At 35.9% G+C, this 20175-nt stretch overlaps 1 protein-coding gene across 4 annotated transcripts in view; it reads right to left on the bottom strand.

Annotated features, from left to right (window-relative positions):
* The window catches only part of LOC106465050 (DNA polymerase zeta catalytic subunit-like), a 200582-nt gene that overhangs the window by 147796 nt on the left and 32611 nt on the right, over nucleotides 1–20175 (bottom strand). For all 4 annotated transcript variants that reach the window (XM_022392860.1, XM_022392861.1, XM_022392862.1 and 1 more), the window contains exon 7: nucleotides 6996–7093. In XM_022392860.1, the coding sequence (XP_022248568.1) occupies nucleotides 6996–7093 (98 nt within the window). The remainder of the gene's footprint in view (nucleotides 1–6995; nucleotides 7094–20175) is intronic.

Genomic DNA, 20175 nt, shown 5'->3' with positions numbered 1-20175 from the left:
ACTTAATTATCATGGTATACACATAAACTTGACATCAAACATAGATAATAAATCATCTTTTCATATTATTAAAGTTTTAAGTTCTTAATTTAATAAGTAAATATTGGAAAATAACCTCAATCTTCCCTAGTGTGAGAATTGTTACATCTGTTCTTTAGTCATCACCTCTTCTCTAATTTATTTCCCACCCCTCCAAGAAGTCACAATTTACTAATAATTTCTCTGATGTTTAATTATACTGTATTTATAACCAATAGAAAGCCAAAGAAATGAGGTATCAAATGATGTATTATATGACATTATGTTCTATACAGATAATTGACATTGAACTTCTTTTCAAGGCAAATTTTTTTGAGAGAAACAAATTGAGCAGCTTAGTTGAATTCTTAATGGCTTTTGACACATTGCTAGTGAGATGGGAAAACTGTGATAGTTATAAGACACTGCTGCCTTTTCCATATTGTTAATTCTGTATTCTTCAGAATAAACAAAGATGTAGCAGCATTAGTTTTCAAGAAGTAGCAGCATTAGTATAAAATATGAGGTAGAAATACTAGTATTAATCACAAGCTGTTTGACTGAGGTTTTAATTTTCTTAGGCTGATTTTGTTTTTGAATTAATGACTCTTAATAACAAGAGATTAATTCTAATGACTTTTAAGGGCCTTAAAAACACATTTTCGAATTTAATGACTTTCAATGATGATGTGCGGGAACCTTCCAATCATTTTGTAAAGAAAGCATTTCAAGTTTACAGTGTAAAGCCAAACTGCACATTACTGAAACATAATCAAGATACCTTGTGATACTTCAAGTCATGCTTGGAATTCTAAATATGTTAGCTTTTATTTCAAGCCTGTACTTATAAAAAGACATAATCTGTTAATCTATTCAAAAGTCAGGTTTAATTTGAAAGTTGCAACTGCAAACAGTGTATATAACAATAACCATAAGGTTATGAGGAAAAGTAATCATGTTTATATGAAGATACATTCCTCCAGTCATAATGGAAAAAAACAAAAACTTCCTTTTTGATTAATAATTCTAACCTATTCATACAGTTCAATAGTTATCAAGAACTGAGACAGTACTTTCTGGAGATAGTTTTGATACTGAATCTAGTAGGTGTAAATTAAATATTCAATATCTACGTGAACTTACCCATAGTGTGTTTCTTAGTTAACTTTGTAATTTTATTTTTCAAAATAATTAGGCAAAAAGTGTAATTATTGGTGTTATTAAATTAAAATGAAAAATTGAATGAATGAATCTTTTATTACTATGTGTTTTTGACATAAATGTTTGTATAAACTAAAAATATCAACATTTTACATCACTCTATAAATAGTATGTTTCCAGTTAAATCTTTACACTCAATCATCACTTACAAGCATTAAATTATTATTGATCCTTCAAGATATAATTAGAAAACTGAATTTCCTTAATAAATTAAATACACAGATAATGTACCTTGGGAGTGAAATATCAGTTACTTCTTAGGTTTTACATATCAGCAGATTACATAATTTAAAACTCTGAAACTATACAAAATTATGATTAACGAATCAATCTCAATAAAGGATCCCAATACAGACTGTTAATGCACTATAGAAAAGTGACAACAGAGAGTTAACCAAAAAGATTAATATCTAAATAAACCAAATTCTAGCTAAGATTATCATCCTAGAAAAATTTCTAGTAGAAATGTTATTATTTTCCCATACTGAAAATATATTACTGATAGGTACTTGTCCCCTCTCATATGTATAACTATCCTCATTCAGTGCTGCCCTCTATATGCAAAACATTTCACATGTTACAAGCCTTGAACTTCCACATACCCACTGTGTCTCGCATGTAAGTCATCATACGACAACCTTCCATCAACAGGAGTGCAAAACACCATCCTGATACATATGGCTTCCTCTATTCAATTCTTCTGAACTGTCACTTTGAGATTAGACAGAAAGGAAGCACCAGTTTTTAGTGGGGAGGAAGGATGGTAAGTGTGTTTAGAGGTAAGTACCTATTGGAAATATATTTTCAGAATAGGAAAATAATAGCTTCCAATAATAATAATAACTTACCTCTCCTTACATGTATAGCCAGAATTTTGCAATGAATAGGTGAAGGGATTGGTGTCAGGAATATAGAAAAGTATCCTTCAAAAACATCTCAAGAACACCCATGAAGTGTGATTACTGTTGGGTGAGGAACATACATGGGAGATCACACCACTTTTGTACCAGATGTACTCTTTGCCCAGTGTGGAAATAGATTTTGCATACATGGGTGTAAAGTGGGAGGAGCACAAAAGGGAGAGTAAACTGGATGGATTCAAATTCAAACCACAACATACCGGAATCTCAATTCCAGTGAAGAAAGACTGTAGAAGAACCAACCACATACAGGAATTTGGGGAAAGCTAAATTGGATGTGCCCCAGGGTATAGAGTGGCTTTGGCACTTCAGATCATGTAGGACTGGTCAACTCCAGTCCAAAATCAAGCAGCACTGGGAATACAATGTTTGAACTGTGGTAGGTGGAGGATCCACACTGTCTTCACTTCAAGTTAAGTAGAACAGAAGTATACACTTGTCAAACCAATCTACGAAATGGGGCACATGTGCACAAATCCACAACCACCCATACATCTGGGAACCTGACATTTGGATGATGGTATGAAGGGATGTGCCAATGGGGTAGGTCACATCAAGCTAAACCCAATCAGATTGGCACCCCACTGCATAACAGCAGCCTCAGATTTCTGAGGTGGACTGCTAGAGGGAGAACCTTCACCCCAATCAACATCATCATCCAGATAGGATCGCACAAAAGCTGGAGTGCAGCGTCAACCTCCAGGACCCACCGCATAGAGGTGGAGTGTATTTTTGTGAAACATGCATAACATCATCTCCTAGATAGGACTGCACAGAAGTTGGTGTGTAATGCCTACCTCTGGGTCTGACCACATGGAAGTGGATTGCTTCCAGAAAATATATGCAACCTCAAGCTCTGGATAGAACTACAAGGAAGCTGGGCATAACATCAACTTCTGGGACCCCTGAAGGATTGATTGCCCCATCTACACCAGCAGATCACCACTGCTCTACTCTCAGCTGAATGGAAGTGATCACATTCAGGAGGACTCCTCCATGGTCTACCACTCCAGTGGCTTGGAACCAGAAAGTGGCAAAGAACAAGGGAGACAAAATGATGTTGGATGGTCCGGACAAATGCCAACACCGGAGAAAGTGCAATAGGTGACCATGATAACCGTATATTGAAAAGCAGACCAACCACAATATATTCAATCGAAGGGACTGCAGGTATAGGCAGCTATCCCCTTCTGCTTGACCAATGTAAGCCCATGGGTGAGTATGGTCTGAAAAGGCCATACTTATAAAGCAAATATATCGTGAGAAAAACCTACTAGCGATTTTGTGGAACACCCAATCTCAACAGTGTGCATTATTGGCCATGAGTATACATCTTGGCGGAAAGTGCAGATTTCAGAAATAAGAAGCATACTTGGACAGACAATGCTCACCACTGAGGGGGATCCTGAATCTAAATGGGACAAGCCACTGAAAGAATAAAAAATATATAGAAAAGGTAACTTACCCAGTCACAGCCACACCAAAGTTTCAGTGATGGCAACAGGTGGAAAGAGGTACCCCAACGAGGAATAAACAGCTATTTGGTGAAGATAGTGGGATATGAATGTACGAGCTGTAGTCAACATGCCTGAGTGAGAATTTCCTCCAATCGATGATGGAGATGATATGCCAAGGAAAAGGTAAAGTGCTTGATCTGATGTGACAGCACCTGGAACAAATTACGGGAAAAAGAAGACAGGGAGGAATACGCCAATCAATTCACTTGACAAATCTCATTTGTAAGGGTAGAAGGAGAAAGGTCACATACAGAGAAATGTTGCCAGGGGATGAAAAGGTGGGAACAGGAGCCACAAAAGGAGGCCATGAGGGTAATGTAACAAAGAAGAGCATGTATGGGACATTGAAGTCTGTCCAGATGAGACTGGGAATAAGGATGGGAAATGAATGGAAGTGAAATTGGTGAGAAGGATGAATGTCCCTCAAGCCACCAAAATTGTGGGCAGGAAAGATCGATCTACATAAAGGAGAACATATGTGAAATGGAACAAAGTACATGAAATGTCAATGGCAAATAGATCAACATGCCCAGGGGCTAAAAGGAGCAGGAAATAAGTCTTAATGGATTGGTGAAACATGGAACATGAGGACAAAGGTTCAAATGGAGGGAGTGTATGGCAGTGAAGAACAGTATTGATATTCCAATCTGAAAGAACCGCTCAATGAGGAAATCTACAAATACAGAAGGAATGCAATAAAAGAGAGATGGTAGGAGAGAATAACACCAAACGGTACTAGGAAAAACAGCTTGATAACCAGCTATGGAAGAGACAGAAGCCCTATGATTGAATAGCTAAGTGAGGAAATCCATAGAGTGAGAAACAGTAAGCTGAGAAGGAGAAAACCTTGACTCAACTACCAACAGCAGATGACTTTCAATTTATGTTGATAAACCTCAAGAGAGGAAGGGTGAAAAGTCCATGCTGCAAGGAAAGTGACATGTCTAGACAATCAAGATCTTGCCTTGGACCTGATAAATGCCAGGCATGAAGTCAGACAGTGGGATGAAGGTCTAGTGACCGAGGTTGATGGAGGAAGGACAAAATGAAAGGAAGAAGGAACAGGGAGTGCATTTTACAGCTGAAGGAGAAGAGAAAATCAAGATTGTTTGTTTGTTTTGAATTTTGTACAAAGCTACATGAAGGCTATCTGCACTAGCTGTTCCTAACTTAGCAGTGAAAGACTAGAGGGAAGGCAGCTACTCATCAAAACCCACTGCTAACTCTTGGGCTACTCTTTTACCAATAAATAGTGGGATTGACCATCACATCATAATGCCCCCATGGCTGAAAAGGTTAGCATGTTTGGTGGGGTTGGGGATTTGAACCCGCAACCCTGAGATTGCAAGTCGAGCACCCTAACCATCTGTCCATGCCGGACCATCAAGGTTGTGCTGTCCAGTAAGGAGCAATCAGAAGAACTGGACAAGGAGAGGAAAGGATGACTGAAATCACCTTGGGAACTGGAAACGAGATGGATAGGAGGTATACATAAAGATACCAATTGGTGCAATCCTGGTTAAGAGCATCTACCTCCAGGGGCTGTGGATGAGAAAGCAGAGACCAAAGAGGAAACTGGGTGTTGAGGACAGTAGTAAAAGCATCAAAATGAGGAGTACCCCACAAATTGAAAGGGGCTAACAGAAGCCATTCATCCATGTAAAGGTGGAAGGACAACCCCTGAGAATGCAAAAGTCAGGCGAAGGCTTTTATCACCCAACAAAATGCATATGGTGCTGAGGCAAGCCTGAAAGGTAAAGCACAAAATGGAAACACAACCCTGTTGTGGACAAACCTAAGGTAGTAGCTGGACAAATGGGAATATGAAGATAAGCACCCAAGACATCCCTTGGTCATCCACGAACTTGGAGAAAAAGCCCACCAAAAGGTGAGAAAAGGTACCATGGTAAAGCGGTGAAGATCCAGAAATTGGTTGAGGTGGAACAGACTGATCACAGGACTCCAGTCTCCAGTCATCTTGGGGATGACAAAAAGCCTGGAGTAAAAACCAGGAGAAGGAAGACTGAAAGGCACAATAGCATGCTGAGAGAAGAGTCCAAACAGCTTCAGAATAACACTGACTGGTAACAGAATCCTCAGGTAATGAGAAAGAAACTGGAATTGGAGACAAAGCAGGTGGTGAGAAGAATAATGGAGAAAGTCTGTCTAAATAATCCTAGATCATTCATGGGTTGGGAGTAAATTTCTGCCATAGGTTAACAAAGACACAGTGTACCACATTGAATGTGGGGTAGGTGGAAGTTTATAGGCTTGTGGGATGTAAAAAAAAAAAATGCATAAAAAGGGCAGCATTAAAGAAGAATAGCTATTATGTGAGAAAGGTAAAGTACTATATCAGAATTTCACCCTTTTATACATCAGCAGTAAGTGTGAATGCTTGTAATACTAAGATTTGGGGTTTCGATCATGCAGTGGGCACATCACAGGCAGCTCATTGTTGGACAATATGGTTAGAGTTTTAACTTGGCTGAGTGATTCATTTATTAATGTACCAGCTAAATTTTTATATTTACAACTTTCAATTCTAAAAATATAAAAAATATTATTGGTTTCAGTATTTATAATATGTGGAACATCTTTTATTATACCAATGTGAGTTTTCCAAATGAAAAGTGTAAAAGTTTGCTATAATGATTTTATCAGCATTTACACTTGTTAAATAAAACCTTAGACATTTTTATGTCCCTTCACAATTCTTTATATTTTATTAGAGCCAAAATGTGTTTGTGGTGAGAATAAATTTGTGGACTTGAGATTTATTAGCAAATGAATTTCATCAAATAGCATATTTTATCATCAACTTTAGTAACAAATTGCTATCTTGATTTTGTAATAATCTGTGCATGGTTGTTTGAACAATAGCATGTATGTGTTCTGTAAGATATACTTTATTATTTCTATAATTTTACTTTCATTAACAATATTCATTAGGATGTTTATTATTGGTGTATTCTTATTATATAGATTATTTTGTGTTGTTAGCTTAGTATATAAATTTAGGGCTAACCTAAATCCTAAGCTAACCAAACCTCATTACATGTTATTATGATTACAGCTGAAAATATCATTAACAGCAAGGTTACCCAAATGATGAAACAATGCATTCTAATATTTGTAAGCAAAAACAGTACAATAAATTCCCTACATTCATCAGTGGTTTAATTTTTAGTTATGATCTACATAGGTACTTTGCTTTTAAGGATCAAAATGAAAGATAACTGTAACAGGACAAATAACTATTTTATATTTTGTTTAATAATATTTTAAGCAAGGACTATACTACTAATACTAGACTTACCTTGTATTTCAAGATGATTGGTAATATCTTTACTTTGACAATCACATTCTACTTCACAAGTTGTTATCTTCTCCACTGATTCATCAAGTAAAAAGTCCCTGTTACGAAAAAAGTACCAAACCTCACTAATGTATGATTATCTATGTTTATTTTATGCAGACAGTACCAAAACTTATTTTATCAATAATTTAAAAAAAACTCAACAATATTGGGTAGTTATAGCATAAAGATTAACATTCACTGCATACTCAAGAAAATGGAGTAGAGAATGACAGAACTTTGTTTAAATGTCTGTTAAGAAACATTATTATACTATAACAAAAAATACTCTTTTATCTAGGTAATCAATGACACGGGTTTTGGACTCGACAGAAAGAAAAAGAAAAATGTCTGAACAGCTCATGGTTAACCATATATGTTATTGTATGTTTATTACACTTAGAACTTCAATAGATAATATTATTCTGCTACAATTACTTTGTAATATGTTACCTAAGAAAGTCTTTTAAAATAAATATTTTAAGTGATTAGTTCCATAACTTTGCTTAGACATGTTTTTATTGGGTATATTGAATTCAATGTTTTGTGCAGAATAACACCACTGTGTATTCTAACAAACAGCCTGATCTATGTACAGAGATTAAAGCACGTGCTATTTCTTGATGAGGATTTCTGATAACACAACTTTCTGAAACAGATCTGAAAACAACATTAGTGTGTAAAAATTGTGATATTAGTAATACATATAACAATTTTACCACACATCATTACTGAGTGATGTAATAAGCTCTCATAATGAGCAAAGTTATCCTTAAAATCAAACAAAACAAAAAAATATAGATGAAAACAAAATGTGAATTATATTTCAAATAATCATTTACACTAATGCACTTGACAGAACAGTGAGAGCTAAGGTTATATTCATCAAATGTTATGATACTATATCCTTTTGATGACCATTTTCAGGCACATACATTTTTATAACTACAAGAGACTTTACATTTAAAAAGAATAAAAAACTTCTTGATATAAAAAAATTAACCTTTAGGTTGGGAGTTCAAAATTGTAAGTATAAGAATCAGGAGTGAAATTTCCCTGTTGCTAGAGTCAAAATGTTATGAATGTGAACAAGTTCTTAGTCAACCAGTCTTTGGTCTTTTAACACCCCCCTCCCCCTAAAAAAACTGCCAACCTGATTTATGTTTATGATGACACACTTTGGAAAATGGAGCATTTACTAAGCTGATTTCCACAATAATTATAAAAACAAATTCGAAGAATGAGAATATCAATTCACTAATTTAAATATATATATATATATATATATTTTTTATTTTTTTTTGCTCTAATACCTCAAAGATATTGGTAAAGCTGTTGCAAGTGATTAGTTGGTATATTTTTCTGGATATGATAAAATAGTTTCTTTCAATATAGTAAAACCAAACTTCAAAAGAGGCAGGTTCAACATTGAAATACAAAAAGCCTTTCTTTGTTGAGTTGTTCTCATGTTCTCAACAACAACATTACAAAAAAAGTCTGAATGTTCTTGACACAATGTACAGCATACTTCAGCTTACCCACAGTTCTCTATTATCTTACCTTCCATGTGATTTCTTGCTCTAGTGTCAGTGGGATGTATATAAGCTCTGCTCTCCAGCCATCATCCATATTTTAATTGGTGACAATTGTGCTGTAAACTCCACTCACTATGAATTCTGGAGATGATGTTGATTACTGCTGCAAATCTGTCAATATCAGAAATAACTTCTCTGGGGGCCTTAGTTTGCCTCTAGTGTGCATGGAGTTCCCATGACTGTAATGTTGGCCCTTACTGACCAATATATTCAGGTCTTTAATTTGATATTGTCAGCTGGTGTCCTTGGAAGGTTCAAATTCCTAAGGACTCTCAATTATGGAACCTCTACCTTTTTCTCATAATGATAATATAACAAACAAACAAAAATTCTTTTGCTGAGACCTATTAACTTTTATTATCTAAAAGGGCAGAATCTGTCATCTAGTCCTAATTCTGAAAAAAGCTTCTGCTGTTCTAATTTCTGTGCTAATATCCTGCTGGAAGACATATTCATTTCTTGAATACTTATATTTCTTATCTCCTTATTTACAGGTTATTACTGATACTTTTAGAACTAATGAAAATGTTAACAGCTTTTTAATGGGGTAAATTCCATTTGCTCAACTTATTGCACAAGTACTTATTTTGAGAGGGATGGGGATACTTAAACATGGTAGCCTTCGATTTTTACTCACTGGCAGTTTTCTACCATGCACAGTATGGTTTGTTTAAGATGCTTGTCTTTGCAGGATTAAGTTGTTCTCTTCCTTCCAATTCAGTTGCTTATAAACTCTGGATCAGGAAGTCTCAAATCTTTTTAAGAGAGAAGTAGTCAAAATGGTTTATCAGAAATCACTGGGTTTGTACTCTCATCTCTTTTTGGTTCCAAAAACAACAAGAGTTTGGAAACTGTCACAGATGTGTCTTAACTCATCTTTTCATAGAGATACCTCATTTTACAACAGGAAACATGAGGTTGTTATGAAAGATTCTTCACCACGTCCATTGAATGACAATACTGCACATAGAGGATGCTTACCTTCATATCTCTATTCATCCAACCTCCTTGACATTTCTTCATTTTTGTCATTTGGAGTGGTTTATCAGTTTACTGTCCATTTATTTGATTTGACTTGGACTTTACACATTTTCTGTTGAGTAATCAAAGCATTTAATTTCTATGACTTTTACACGGATGTTTGGTTTACTCTATCCTTTTCTTCTACTCAGTCACTTGTATGGATCATCCATAACTCTCATTATCATTTAGTACCAAATACTGTGTTTTTGTGGTTCAACACAGTTCAAAATATACTTCTACCATCTCCTACAGCACTGCAAGCTTTTACATTTTGTGTACATACTTTTATGACTTCCATATCAATTGCCAAAGATATCCTTTCTGCTTTGTGGATGACAGCTTCATTTCACAAAGTCATTCCTTTGGGGTGAGCTCAGATGCAACACCTCCAATGGGACCTTGCATTTAAGTGGAATCTGGTTTCAAGCCTGTTGTCACAAAACATGCCTACTTCTTTCACTGCTTTCATGTTTCTTAAATTTTGGTTGAGCCAAGATTTAATTTTTTTTCTTCATCCTACAGATATTCATCTTATCACAGATGCCTTCTTCTTGTTCAAAGTGCTATGTTAGTGAATCTGCTTCATTATAGCTATTGAACTCCTCAAGAAGCAACAGCTCCAATCAACATGTAAGAGCTTTGGACTGTTTAGTGTGCTTGAGTTTCTACCCTTCTACATTATCATTCTATGTTAGTTCATACAGACAATTTCATAATAGTAGCTTACATCTACAAAAAGAATGGTATTCTGTCTTGCATCCTTTGCAATGATGCAGTTTCAAAACTTATTTTTTTGGTTTTGTTCTCAACTTGTTCACCTTCAAGCTTGTCACATTCCTGGTGGGATGAAAATTTTGGTATACTCACTTTCTGTAATTCAATGATTTCACAGAGTTATCACTCCATCCTTTGATTTTCAGTGGCTATGCAAAAAGTTGGTTGTCCAATGAATGATTCCTTTGCTAGATTGGTCAATCTTCTTCACCTACTCTACTGGTCTCCAGTTCCAGACTCAAATTCTCTGGCAGTGAATACTTTGAGACAATCTTAGTAGAACCTCTTCCTTTATCCTACCTTCTTTTTCACTCTCTTCCTCATGTACCTGCCAAGATTAGTTTACTTGAGTTTCAAGGCTCTCCCCATAATGTTCCACTTTGGCCATTTACAGGAAACCAGTCCCATTACCACATGGACAATATTTTTGACATCATCATATGTCCTTTTTTTTTCACAATGTTCATGGCTTCTCATCTGGCTGTTGTTAATTTTTTGGTCTGAGAGGCCAGATTATCTTTACAGGTGGTTAAATTTTCCCCATCTTAGTAATGCTTTTACTGAGCCTATACTGGAAAATTAACGATTACTATACTTCCCAATTTACTTTGTGTACTTTTGTAAAGCTTGGCAATCTCTTAATAAACATTACAAGTCTTTAGTACACAAAAAATTTGATTTTTAACTGTATTTTTTCCAAGAACATATGGAATCAGGGTGTTGACTAGTCTGAGTGAAGGTGATTTTTTCATCTTACAATTTCCTCAACCTCAAAACCTCTTAAATGAATATTAAACCTTTTCTTTCAGTAAAATTTGATATTTTATCTATTATCTTCCCTATCCTAACTCTTGTGGACTCAGTTGATTTGACTGACATTGTACCCTCCACAAAAAATATAAATAAATAAAAGCTAAATTACCATTTTTTCTTTTCTAGGATAACTGCAGATTGTAACAGAAATTCACAACTATTTATCCATAACAGCTTACGGCTCATAATAGTTTATCTAATTTTATTGTTTTCTTGCTCTTTCAACCAAGTCTAACTAATAATCATACCATGCAAATTGTAATCACTTGACAAAGGCATAACTCGTGTTACCTTATTGAATGATTTAATACACAAGCTGCTCACGAACATACCCCATGAAGGATTTATATTATTACTATTACTTTCATCTAATCTAATCTAACATAATAAGTTTCTAATTTTAACATTTTAGTTACTTTTATAACAATAAATAAAGAATCTATTATATTAATTCTCAGTTTTTGTCTGTACCGAAAAAACAAGTGTAACTTTCTGTCTAAATGTACATGCATGCACACTTCTTTCCAATGGATGTAAACAAAAGGCAGATGTAAATATACTTTAGTAGGCATTTTGTACAACATGTTAAAAGCTTATTGTTGTTGTTGTTGTTTGTAATTAAACCCAAAAGGCTATCTATGCACTGCCCACGATGAGTATCAAAACCTGGTTTCCAGTGGAATAAGTCTGCAGACATACCACTGTGCTACTGAGGGGCATTAAAAGCTTATCAAAGTTTTTAAAAAGGTGTAAGGTTAGGTCATACAATAACATTATAAGTTATTTACTGAAAGTATAAAGAACAGTAAAGTTTAGCCCTAACTAAACTAAAGTTGTAAAAATGTACATAAGTTACAGGGTTAACTTATCTCTTTATTGAATATAGACAGTACTTAATAAAAGCTTAATTAAAGTTAGACCTAAAACAAGTGAACTTACAGATTTCAGTATCTGCAATTAGAATTCTTCTCTATTATTCCAGAAATCCTGTCTTTAAAGAAGTACTGTTGCAATAATGATACTAATTTAACTGTATATATATATGTTGCTAGAATACTTAAAAAACAAGAAATAGAGTGCTTACCTTTGCCCTATTGTTTTTTTGCTTTCAGTTATCAATGAAGTTTAAGCCTACTTTTCTATACTAATGGTACTAGTACAAAGTAATTTTTACTTACTTAAATAAAGCAAATAACAGAAAAATGACACAAAGCAAACAATGTCATATAATTATCATAATTTAACTGTCTTTCTAACTATGGCAAAAGAGCTTTAAAATAAATTTTTAAGCTTCTCAAACTAAACACTGCAAGAGAAACTTTCAAACTGAAGATGAAATAGACAATACTCTGTACTAAAAATATATATAATATATCATTTGATAGATTAACATTTTGTCTTTCTATTTGTTATAAATAATACAGTCAAAGAGAACAGGTGGGTATGGCAAGTGTGTCTGACTTTCTAGTTTATGATGCCATAAAGAAATAAAATTGAGACTTTGCCTTAGTAATATTTATATTATAGTGAGTAAGTTACATTAAATTCTGTACTTCAGAAAGGGGTGATAAATAAATTAGAGATGGGAGAAAACCTAGAGAACAAATATTAGGATTCTCATACTAGGGAAATTTGAGGATTTCTTTAAATATTTCCATATAAAATTAAAAACTTCAAATGTATATAATATCAAAATTTGATTTATTAACTACATTTTGATGCCAAGCAAATGTGTTGATAATTTACTGTGTGTATACCAATGAAGGGTTAGCTGAGTTTTCGATTTGAATAACCCTCTAATGTGGTGGTTGCAATACTGCTGTCCATTCTGGTTCCAATTAAAGTAATCCAACCCACATCATCATACTTTTTTAGTTATACAAACTTGCTTTTGATCGATATTAACATAGAATATTAGGGTAAATCAACAATGCACGTGCACATCTTTTCAATGAGGCAACCTAGAAAAGAAGTGGTTCCTTATATAAGAACTTCTAATATATAAAAAAGCCAGTGCATTTTGGTAGTAATGCATTCCAACAATAGCTTTTATGTCATGTTGCTTAACAACAAAAGAATGTAGATTATACTTTTGTGCTAATATGGGTTCAGAATACACATGCTATCAACCTAATAACACAAGTGATGCCGGGTACTTTCACTAGTTGATAATACATTAGTTGAATTAAATTTTGAATATTACTTTCTAAAAGGTGATAACATGCACACTCTGACCTCCCCATAATGAGAGGGTTAATATTTTTTTGGTTTTAAATGCATCAGAAAAACACAAATATCAAGTGAAGGTGGATGAAATAAAGATTCAAGTGGTGAATCATCTAATATAACACTAGCACCCACAAGTGCAATAGAAATTGATTCAAGATTTAAAATAGAACAAATCTGAGAGAAGAGAGAAATGAGACCAGAAGAAGCTTATTCAGGATAAGGGCTAGTTGATAAATCCTGCCCTGCAAGCACTGAAGGCAAACAGGCATAAAAAAATTGATATGGTTCAAAATTATGAGGAAATGGTGGGTATTCTACAATTTGACCATCCACATAATATTTAAAATCCAATAGTTATAACAGCACAAAATTGGGTATCATTAAAAACCCAATACTTTGATCAATAAGGGCTGATAATGAAGCCAACAGAGTACAACAGCCCATCAAAAATGACAAGAAACCATTGTTGAATGATCAATGAAAATTATAGAATTTAACTAAAACGAATTTGTCTGTACCTGCAAAATGCACCTACACTTCACTTATTTCATCAGTCTCGAAGTAATTCTTTAATCACCACATTTTTAGTAAAAACTATGCATAGAAATGAAATGTTATCATGAATAAAAGTATGTGTGCACTCTGAAAGAGACTTAAATAGCACTCTTGAGCTTTTTCATTCATTCTAGGTCAGGAATCAGAAAATACAGTGTAGACATTCCAACACAAGTTTTCAGCTCCCTCGACTATTAAAATGATAAAAGATATTTGGTAGTAATAAATGTTTATTTTGCTTTATGTTTTACGGCCAAGCAGGTAATATATATGTCAAAATACCAAAAGAATATTTATTAGTTAACATTTATTCCCCACTTAAAATTCTTAAACACTGACTCTATAACATTAGTAATAGTAGGCCTATTTGTAGTCTAATTTAAGCATTATGTATAATACATAAATGTAACGTAAGGCTTAGCTGAAACACTACTTGGTAAATTTTATTTTGCTTTTGGCTACAACTCAACGTCATAAAACTTCTGAATTAAACTATTTTGCTGTTATATCACTGGAGTCATCAAAAAATAAAGAATAGAAAAATGTACCTTTCTAATAAATCAACATGAATGTTGAGCATTCAACATAAACACCATAGTTGGCCTAAGAACAATCAGGTGATAGTTTTGTTGCTAAATGACAATGTATACTGTTGAGTGTTACCAAAAAAAGGAGTGTGAAAGTGTTCTTGACAGAGAGAAAAAGGGAATAAACCTTTTATAGTTGGTGATGGTGGGTATTCTACAACTTGAGCATCCACATAATATTTAAAATCCAATAGTAATATCAGCAGAAAATTAAGTATCATTAACAACCCCAATACGTTGATCAATAAGGGCTGACAATGCAGCCAACAGATCATTCTGTATGCTATAGGCAGACTGCATAAATAAGACTCCAAAGAAATTGTATAAGTTCCATTATTAATGGAAATATTTGCATCATAATTAACGTTGACTTCTAAATTTACTGTAACAAAGTTAACATCATTACTGTCAGTAAGAAAATCTGAACTATGGTGGGAAAGCAGTTTGTATGCATCCTTCTGAAATTAACATTTTTCCTTACCTGGAAATGTATTTCTGATAGATACCTTCTCACACAGAAAGCTATCTTTTCCATGTGTCTTACTTGGAGATTTGCATGCCACTAGCCCTTAAGCAACTCCCACCTTGTGATTTGCATCACTGCATAATGACATTATTGTGCAGCAAAAGCTCTCCACCAATAGGTGGGTGACACAGCCTCTCTGCACACTAGCTCCCTCTATGCTGTTGCATTCATGATCTTCATTTTATGATGAGGCAAGGAATACTAAGTTAACCTCTAAGGTAATATACACATCTCCACATAGAAAGCCAGAGTCCCACATTGATAAAGTGGAGGGACTGGAGCAAAAGTTACCTAGATGAGCTCCCTTATGAAAGCGGCCAAAGGAAATCCATAGAGTTTGACACCTGATGGCAGGGGCTCCATAAGGACACACTTGTGGGAGACCACATCTCATCTCTTCTAGGGTACACTCTTCACCCAGATTGGAAGGGAGGAAGAGGCAAACAAGCCCCATGTTTGTCGGGTATGGATGGAATAAGAACATGATCATCCAAGGACTTCCACACAAAAGGTTGGAGAGCCGATATGTGTAGCATGGTTGGGGTGCATTCAGATCTTACCAAGTGCTCACCTCAACTCTACTGTCAGAACTATTGGACTGACACTGGCTTCTGGGGGAGAGCAATGAATACATGCCATGGTGTCTTTCTCGACACTTGCAGGAGGAAGGTACAATATGTTAGCAAGTGCACATCTCAACTTCACTGAACAGGAGATGATTGCAGTTTGTTGGTGGGTAAAAAAACCAGGCAGCATCAAGTATGTGTCTTTTAGACTATGGTAGAAGGAGGGTCCCAACTATTTTCACCTCATGTCCAGGAAGCAGAAGGAAAAAGTAACTTCCATTCCAACAACCCAGATCAAGCACATGTGTGCAGACCTAGGACACAACCAACACCAGACCACCTTTGAACCCAACATCTGGGTGGTAGTAGGATGGGGGACACTGGCATGTTAAGAGTATAAGTATATGAGAGATGACCTGCACTAGTGTCACCCCACCCCACTTCCCACTGAATTGGCCCCTTTTGTTCAGCCCCACCTATTCTGTCCCAGTCAGTGAGGGTTCTACATGGTCCACCACCCAGGCAGCTAGGAATTGGTTAGTAGTAAATGTCTCCGTGCTCACTCAAAGAAGGGGGAGAAACAGCAAAATTCCTAGACTCCATCAGTTGCCTGTCAGACAGGTCTTTTACCGGAGAGAGTACAATGGATAACCATGTAAACCTATTTTGAAAAGCCAACAAGAGTGAACAAGGGAAGCAGGCAGAGAACCCCCTGGTGCTAGATTTTTACATGATAGTCCATGGAAAAGATACAGTCTGGATCAGACAGGAGAAAAATATCAGAATATACCATGAGGACACCCCATCTCAACAGTAGGTATATAAACAGAGCCAAGGTGGATGATATGAGTGCTTTCCATTATCCTGGCTCGATGCAGAATTTTTGGAAATAATTGTAACCTGGAGGGGGCAGTTCCAGTCATCTGGTGAGATCCTGAAAAAAATGCTAGAAACAAAGGGGAATGTACATATCCATCCAAAGACAGGATAGATTGTAGGATGGTGAATGGAGGCAGGCAGTGACCCCTGGGAGACTACACAGACAGATGGCAAAGAGAATGGGTGATGGAGGTACATTATCTTCTCCAGTGGCAGATGGAAACAAGCAGCAAAATAATGTGAGAGGAGATTAATCTGATGGGACAAAATACAGATCATCAGTGAGCAACAACCACAAAAGAAAAGACACCCAACCGAGAATATGGCAGACTGTGCCAATAAATGCAGAAGGAAATTTGTCACAGGATGAAGAGGAATCTCATGGAATGTAGAGTGAAAAAGGGAAAGGAGATTTCTGACTGTAGAATTAATATTAGGAATTGGTGAAAGATGGACAAACATCAAAATGGATAGAAGGACCATGTAGAAAGACATTTGGCAGGGAAGGATTAACAGATTGGTAAGGCAGGTTCAATAGCAATGGACCTGATGGAGATGAAAGGACAAAATCCTGTGAAGGAAGGAAACAGAAGACGTTGAAGCAACAGGGTGTAAAATTGGCAAGGAAAGAGGGTTGGGTTGTCAGGTGACATGGAAGAGAGAACCAAGAGTAAGCCAGCCAGATGGTACCATGAAGAAAAATGACAAATTGTGTCACTAGTCAAGGCCAGGATCCAAGGGAAAGGCTGGCAAGTTGGGTGAGCCTTATAATCAAGAAAAAACGATACCTGGTAGAAGACAGTGACAGCTAGGGCTGAAGGATGGTGAACAGATGACCAGAAGAGAGGAAGAATGTAAGTGAGAAGGTACATCAGGCAAAATGAGTAAAGTCCTCAAAAGAGGGGGAGAAGAGACATTGTGCAAGTAAATCACCATCTGGCCAAGAGAAGCAGTCCACAACTCAGTACATAGTATCTAGTACATGGCCCAATGAAAATATGCCTATGAAGGATGGGGCACAGTGTGAATGTAAAATGTTCTGGAATGGGACACCCAATGGTGGCTGACTGAGGAAAAACCAAGGAGTAACTGAAATGGAACCTAGCAAAATGAACCACTAGGAGGGGTAAGAAGAGGACCATGTACAACCATCAACCAGAAGGTCAAGTGCATGAATATGGAGAGAGGACATGTCCTGGGACCATGTGCTGAATGGAAAATAGACAGTCAGGGATGCTCCCCAGCCAGAGGAGGAAACATATGAAGAAGTGTAGGTCTAGTTTGGGTGGAAGTATTGGAATTCTGATGGTGATAGGAAAACAGTCCTACCACCCATACAAAGATCAAAATAGAGGAAGGGACAGAAAAAACAATGAGTTCAAAGAATTCTGTAAGGTTCCCCTCTGACTGTGCAATGGCAACCGAGGAGGTGCATATGAGTGTGACCTAAAGGGAGAAGTAGACCCTATGAAGCCCTGGTTAGCAAACAAGAAATTGCACACACAGAATGAATAGAATCCCAGTGAGCACAGACAGATGTAAGGAGGCTAATCCCAGCCAAGAATGAGCCAAAACACCACCACAGTGAATAAGATATTGATTGGAAGTGAGGAGTTGCTGGAAGTGGGAAGGAACACAGCCTTGATGAGACATGGGACATAGATGGAAGATGAAAACGAAACAAGATGAAGTCTGAAGGGGGAGGAGGGAAATGTAAAAAAAAGCCCAAGGAGAAAAGCAGAAACCCCAAAGGAGGACTGAAATTGTGACTACGGGCACTCAAACTATGACAATCAGACACCCACAGGACCTGACTAGATGGAAAAAGCACCGATGAGATTAATGGGAATGATGCCGGGTACAAATGACATGGAATGTAGAACAAAGAAGTGGTTCAGTGATGGAGGGTAGGATTGAGGACAGTGTGGAAATTACTGACGAAAGTGATGATAGATGATGGTCAGCATCAGCCTATGAATCAAACAAACTAGGAAAAAATGGTATCCCCACCGAAATGCTCCAGGAACAAGGAGGTGAGTGAGCAGGAAAGTAGAAGGGGAATGGCCACAGTAGAGAAGTGAAGGGAACAAGAAACACCCACAAAATGCACTGGGGCAAAGTGTAGAGCCTCAGAGTTGATGTGTAGAGAGGAAATGGCAAGTGTGGTAAAATGGATCAGGGAAAGACAGAAGAATTAGGTACCAGATGGCAAAATCTATGCCAAAAGTCCACAACAGTAAACCCAAACATGAGAATCTCAAAAGGGGATGCAAAATAACAAAAACTGAGGAAAGAAGATGTAGGGAGAGAGGAAGAGATAAGCATAATGTTGCAGAAATGCAGGTAAATAATGCTCGATGAAGGAACTAAAGCTGAAGTACCTGGCAGCAAAAGAGAACCCACTATCCTAAACAGAAAGGCCACCACATCTTTCCTTTTGGAATGTGCTTCCATAAGCCATTTTTATGTCATAACCTCTGTGAAGAAATTAGTCATTCACACAAGTATTAGTAGATGTTACATGAACAAGAGTTCATAGTTTGAAGAAAAAAGAAGGAAAATCATTATGCAGTAGTGCAAACCATGATGAATCTTGTGAGTTTAGGTGAGAGTTGCCTAAGGGCTAGTGTTATGCACATTTCTAAGGAAAAAACACCCGGGAAACATACCTCTCTGTGTGAGGGGTGAGTATCACCTCCAAAGTGAAATAAGTCATGTGGAAGGTGGGAGATTGGATAATTTTTGTTAAGTTGATGCATGCTCTGCATTGTAGAATGGACATTCAGAACTTTAGCCACATGTTTTTAACAACATCAGAGTAACTGAACAAGGAAAGGTTTTTTGTTTTTCAGAGGTAAGTATGCTTGTTTTTAATGACATTTTCTTTTCTGGGTTATATACTCTTTCTGGCAGTTTGTTTCTTCAGTATTCAAAGTTTATTTAATTAAATTTCTGGTTAATAATGTTCAATGTATTGTAGCCATTTGTAAACCATTTAACTTTGTTACATAAAAGCATAACTTAAAATTATTTGAAACTTAATTAATTTACAATAGTTCCACTGTTACCAAAAACATGCTTGAAATGCTGAACAAATTGACCACTCCTACAATTTTACAGTTTGATTTTTCTAAGAAAAACTTTGTAATAATGTTACCATATTCAGGACAACAGTCATTATTTTAAGAAGCTAGTTCATCTTCTAGACAAATTTTATTCCCAAATTTAAACTAGGTGTATTTAAATCAGTTTCCTGAGTGAGAAATCGTGATTTTAAGACTCATTCCTAAAAACAAATACGAAAAAATAAAATCCACCCACCTGAAAGAATACACTTCAATAAAAACATGTGAGTATATCCAGTAATGTTCAGCACATCATGAAAAAATGAAATGTTACTAAAACTGACAATTTAACCATATTTAGTGAAGTTAAGAATTCACGAGAATAAAATGTTTGCTGATCTGTAACTAGATATTAATCAGTATAATTCAACTTTTCCACTTGCCACTAATCTGTAAGCTTGTACTTTTTTGTTTCACTTAGGAAACTTAAGAAATATAATGGTAAATGTCAAATTGTGAGGTGTTGGTT

This window comes from Limulus polyphemus, unplaced genomic scaffold (genome assembly GCF_000517525.1).
Source record: "Limulus polyphemus unplaced genomic scaffold, Limulus_polyphemus-2.1.2 Scaffold1818, whole genome shotgun sequence".
Lineage (NCBI taxonomy): Eukaryota > Metazoa > Arthropoda > Merostomata > Xiphosura > Limulidae > Limulus > Limulus polyphemus.
This window is presented reverse-complemented; position numbering and strand designations above follow the sequence as displayed.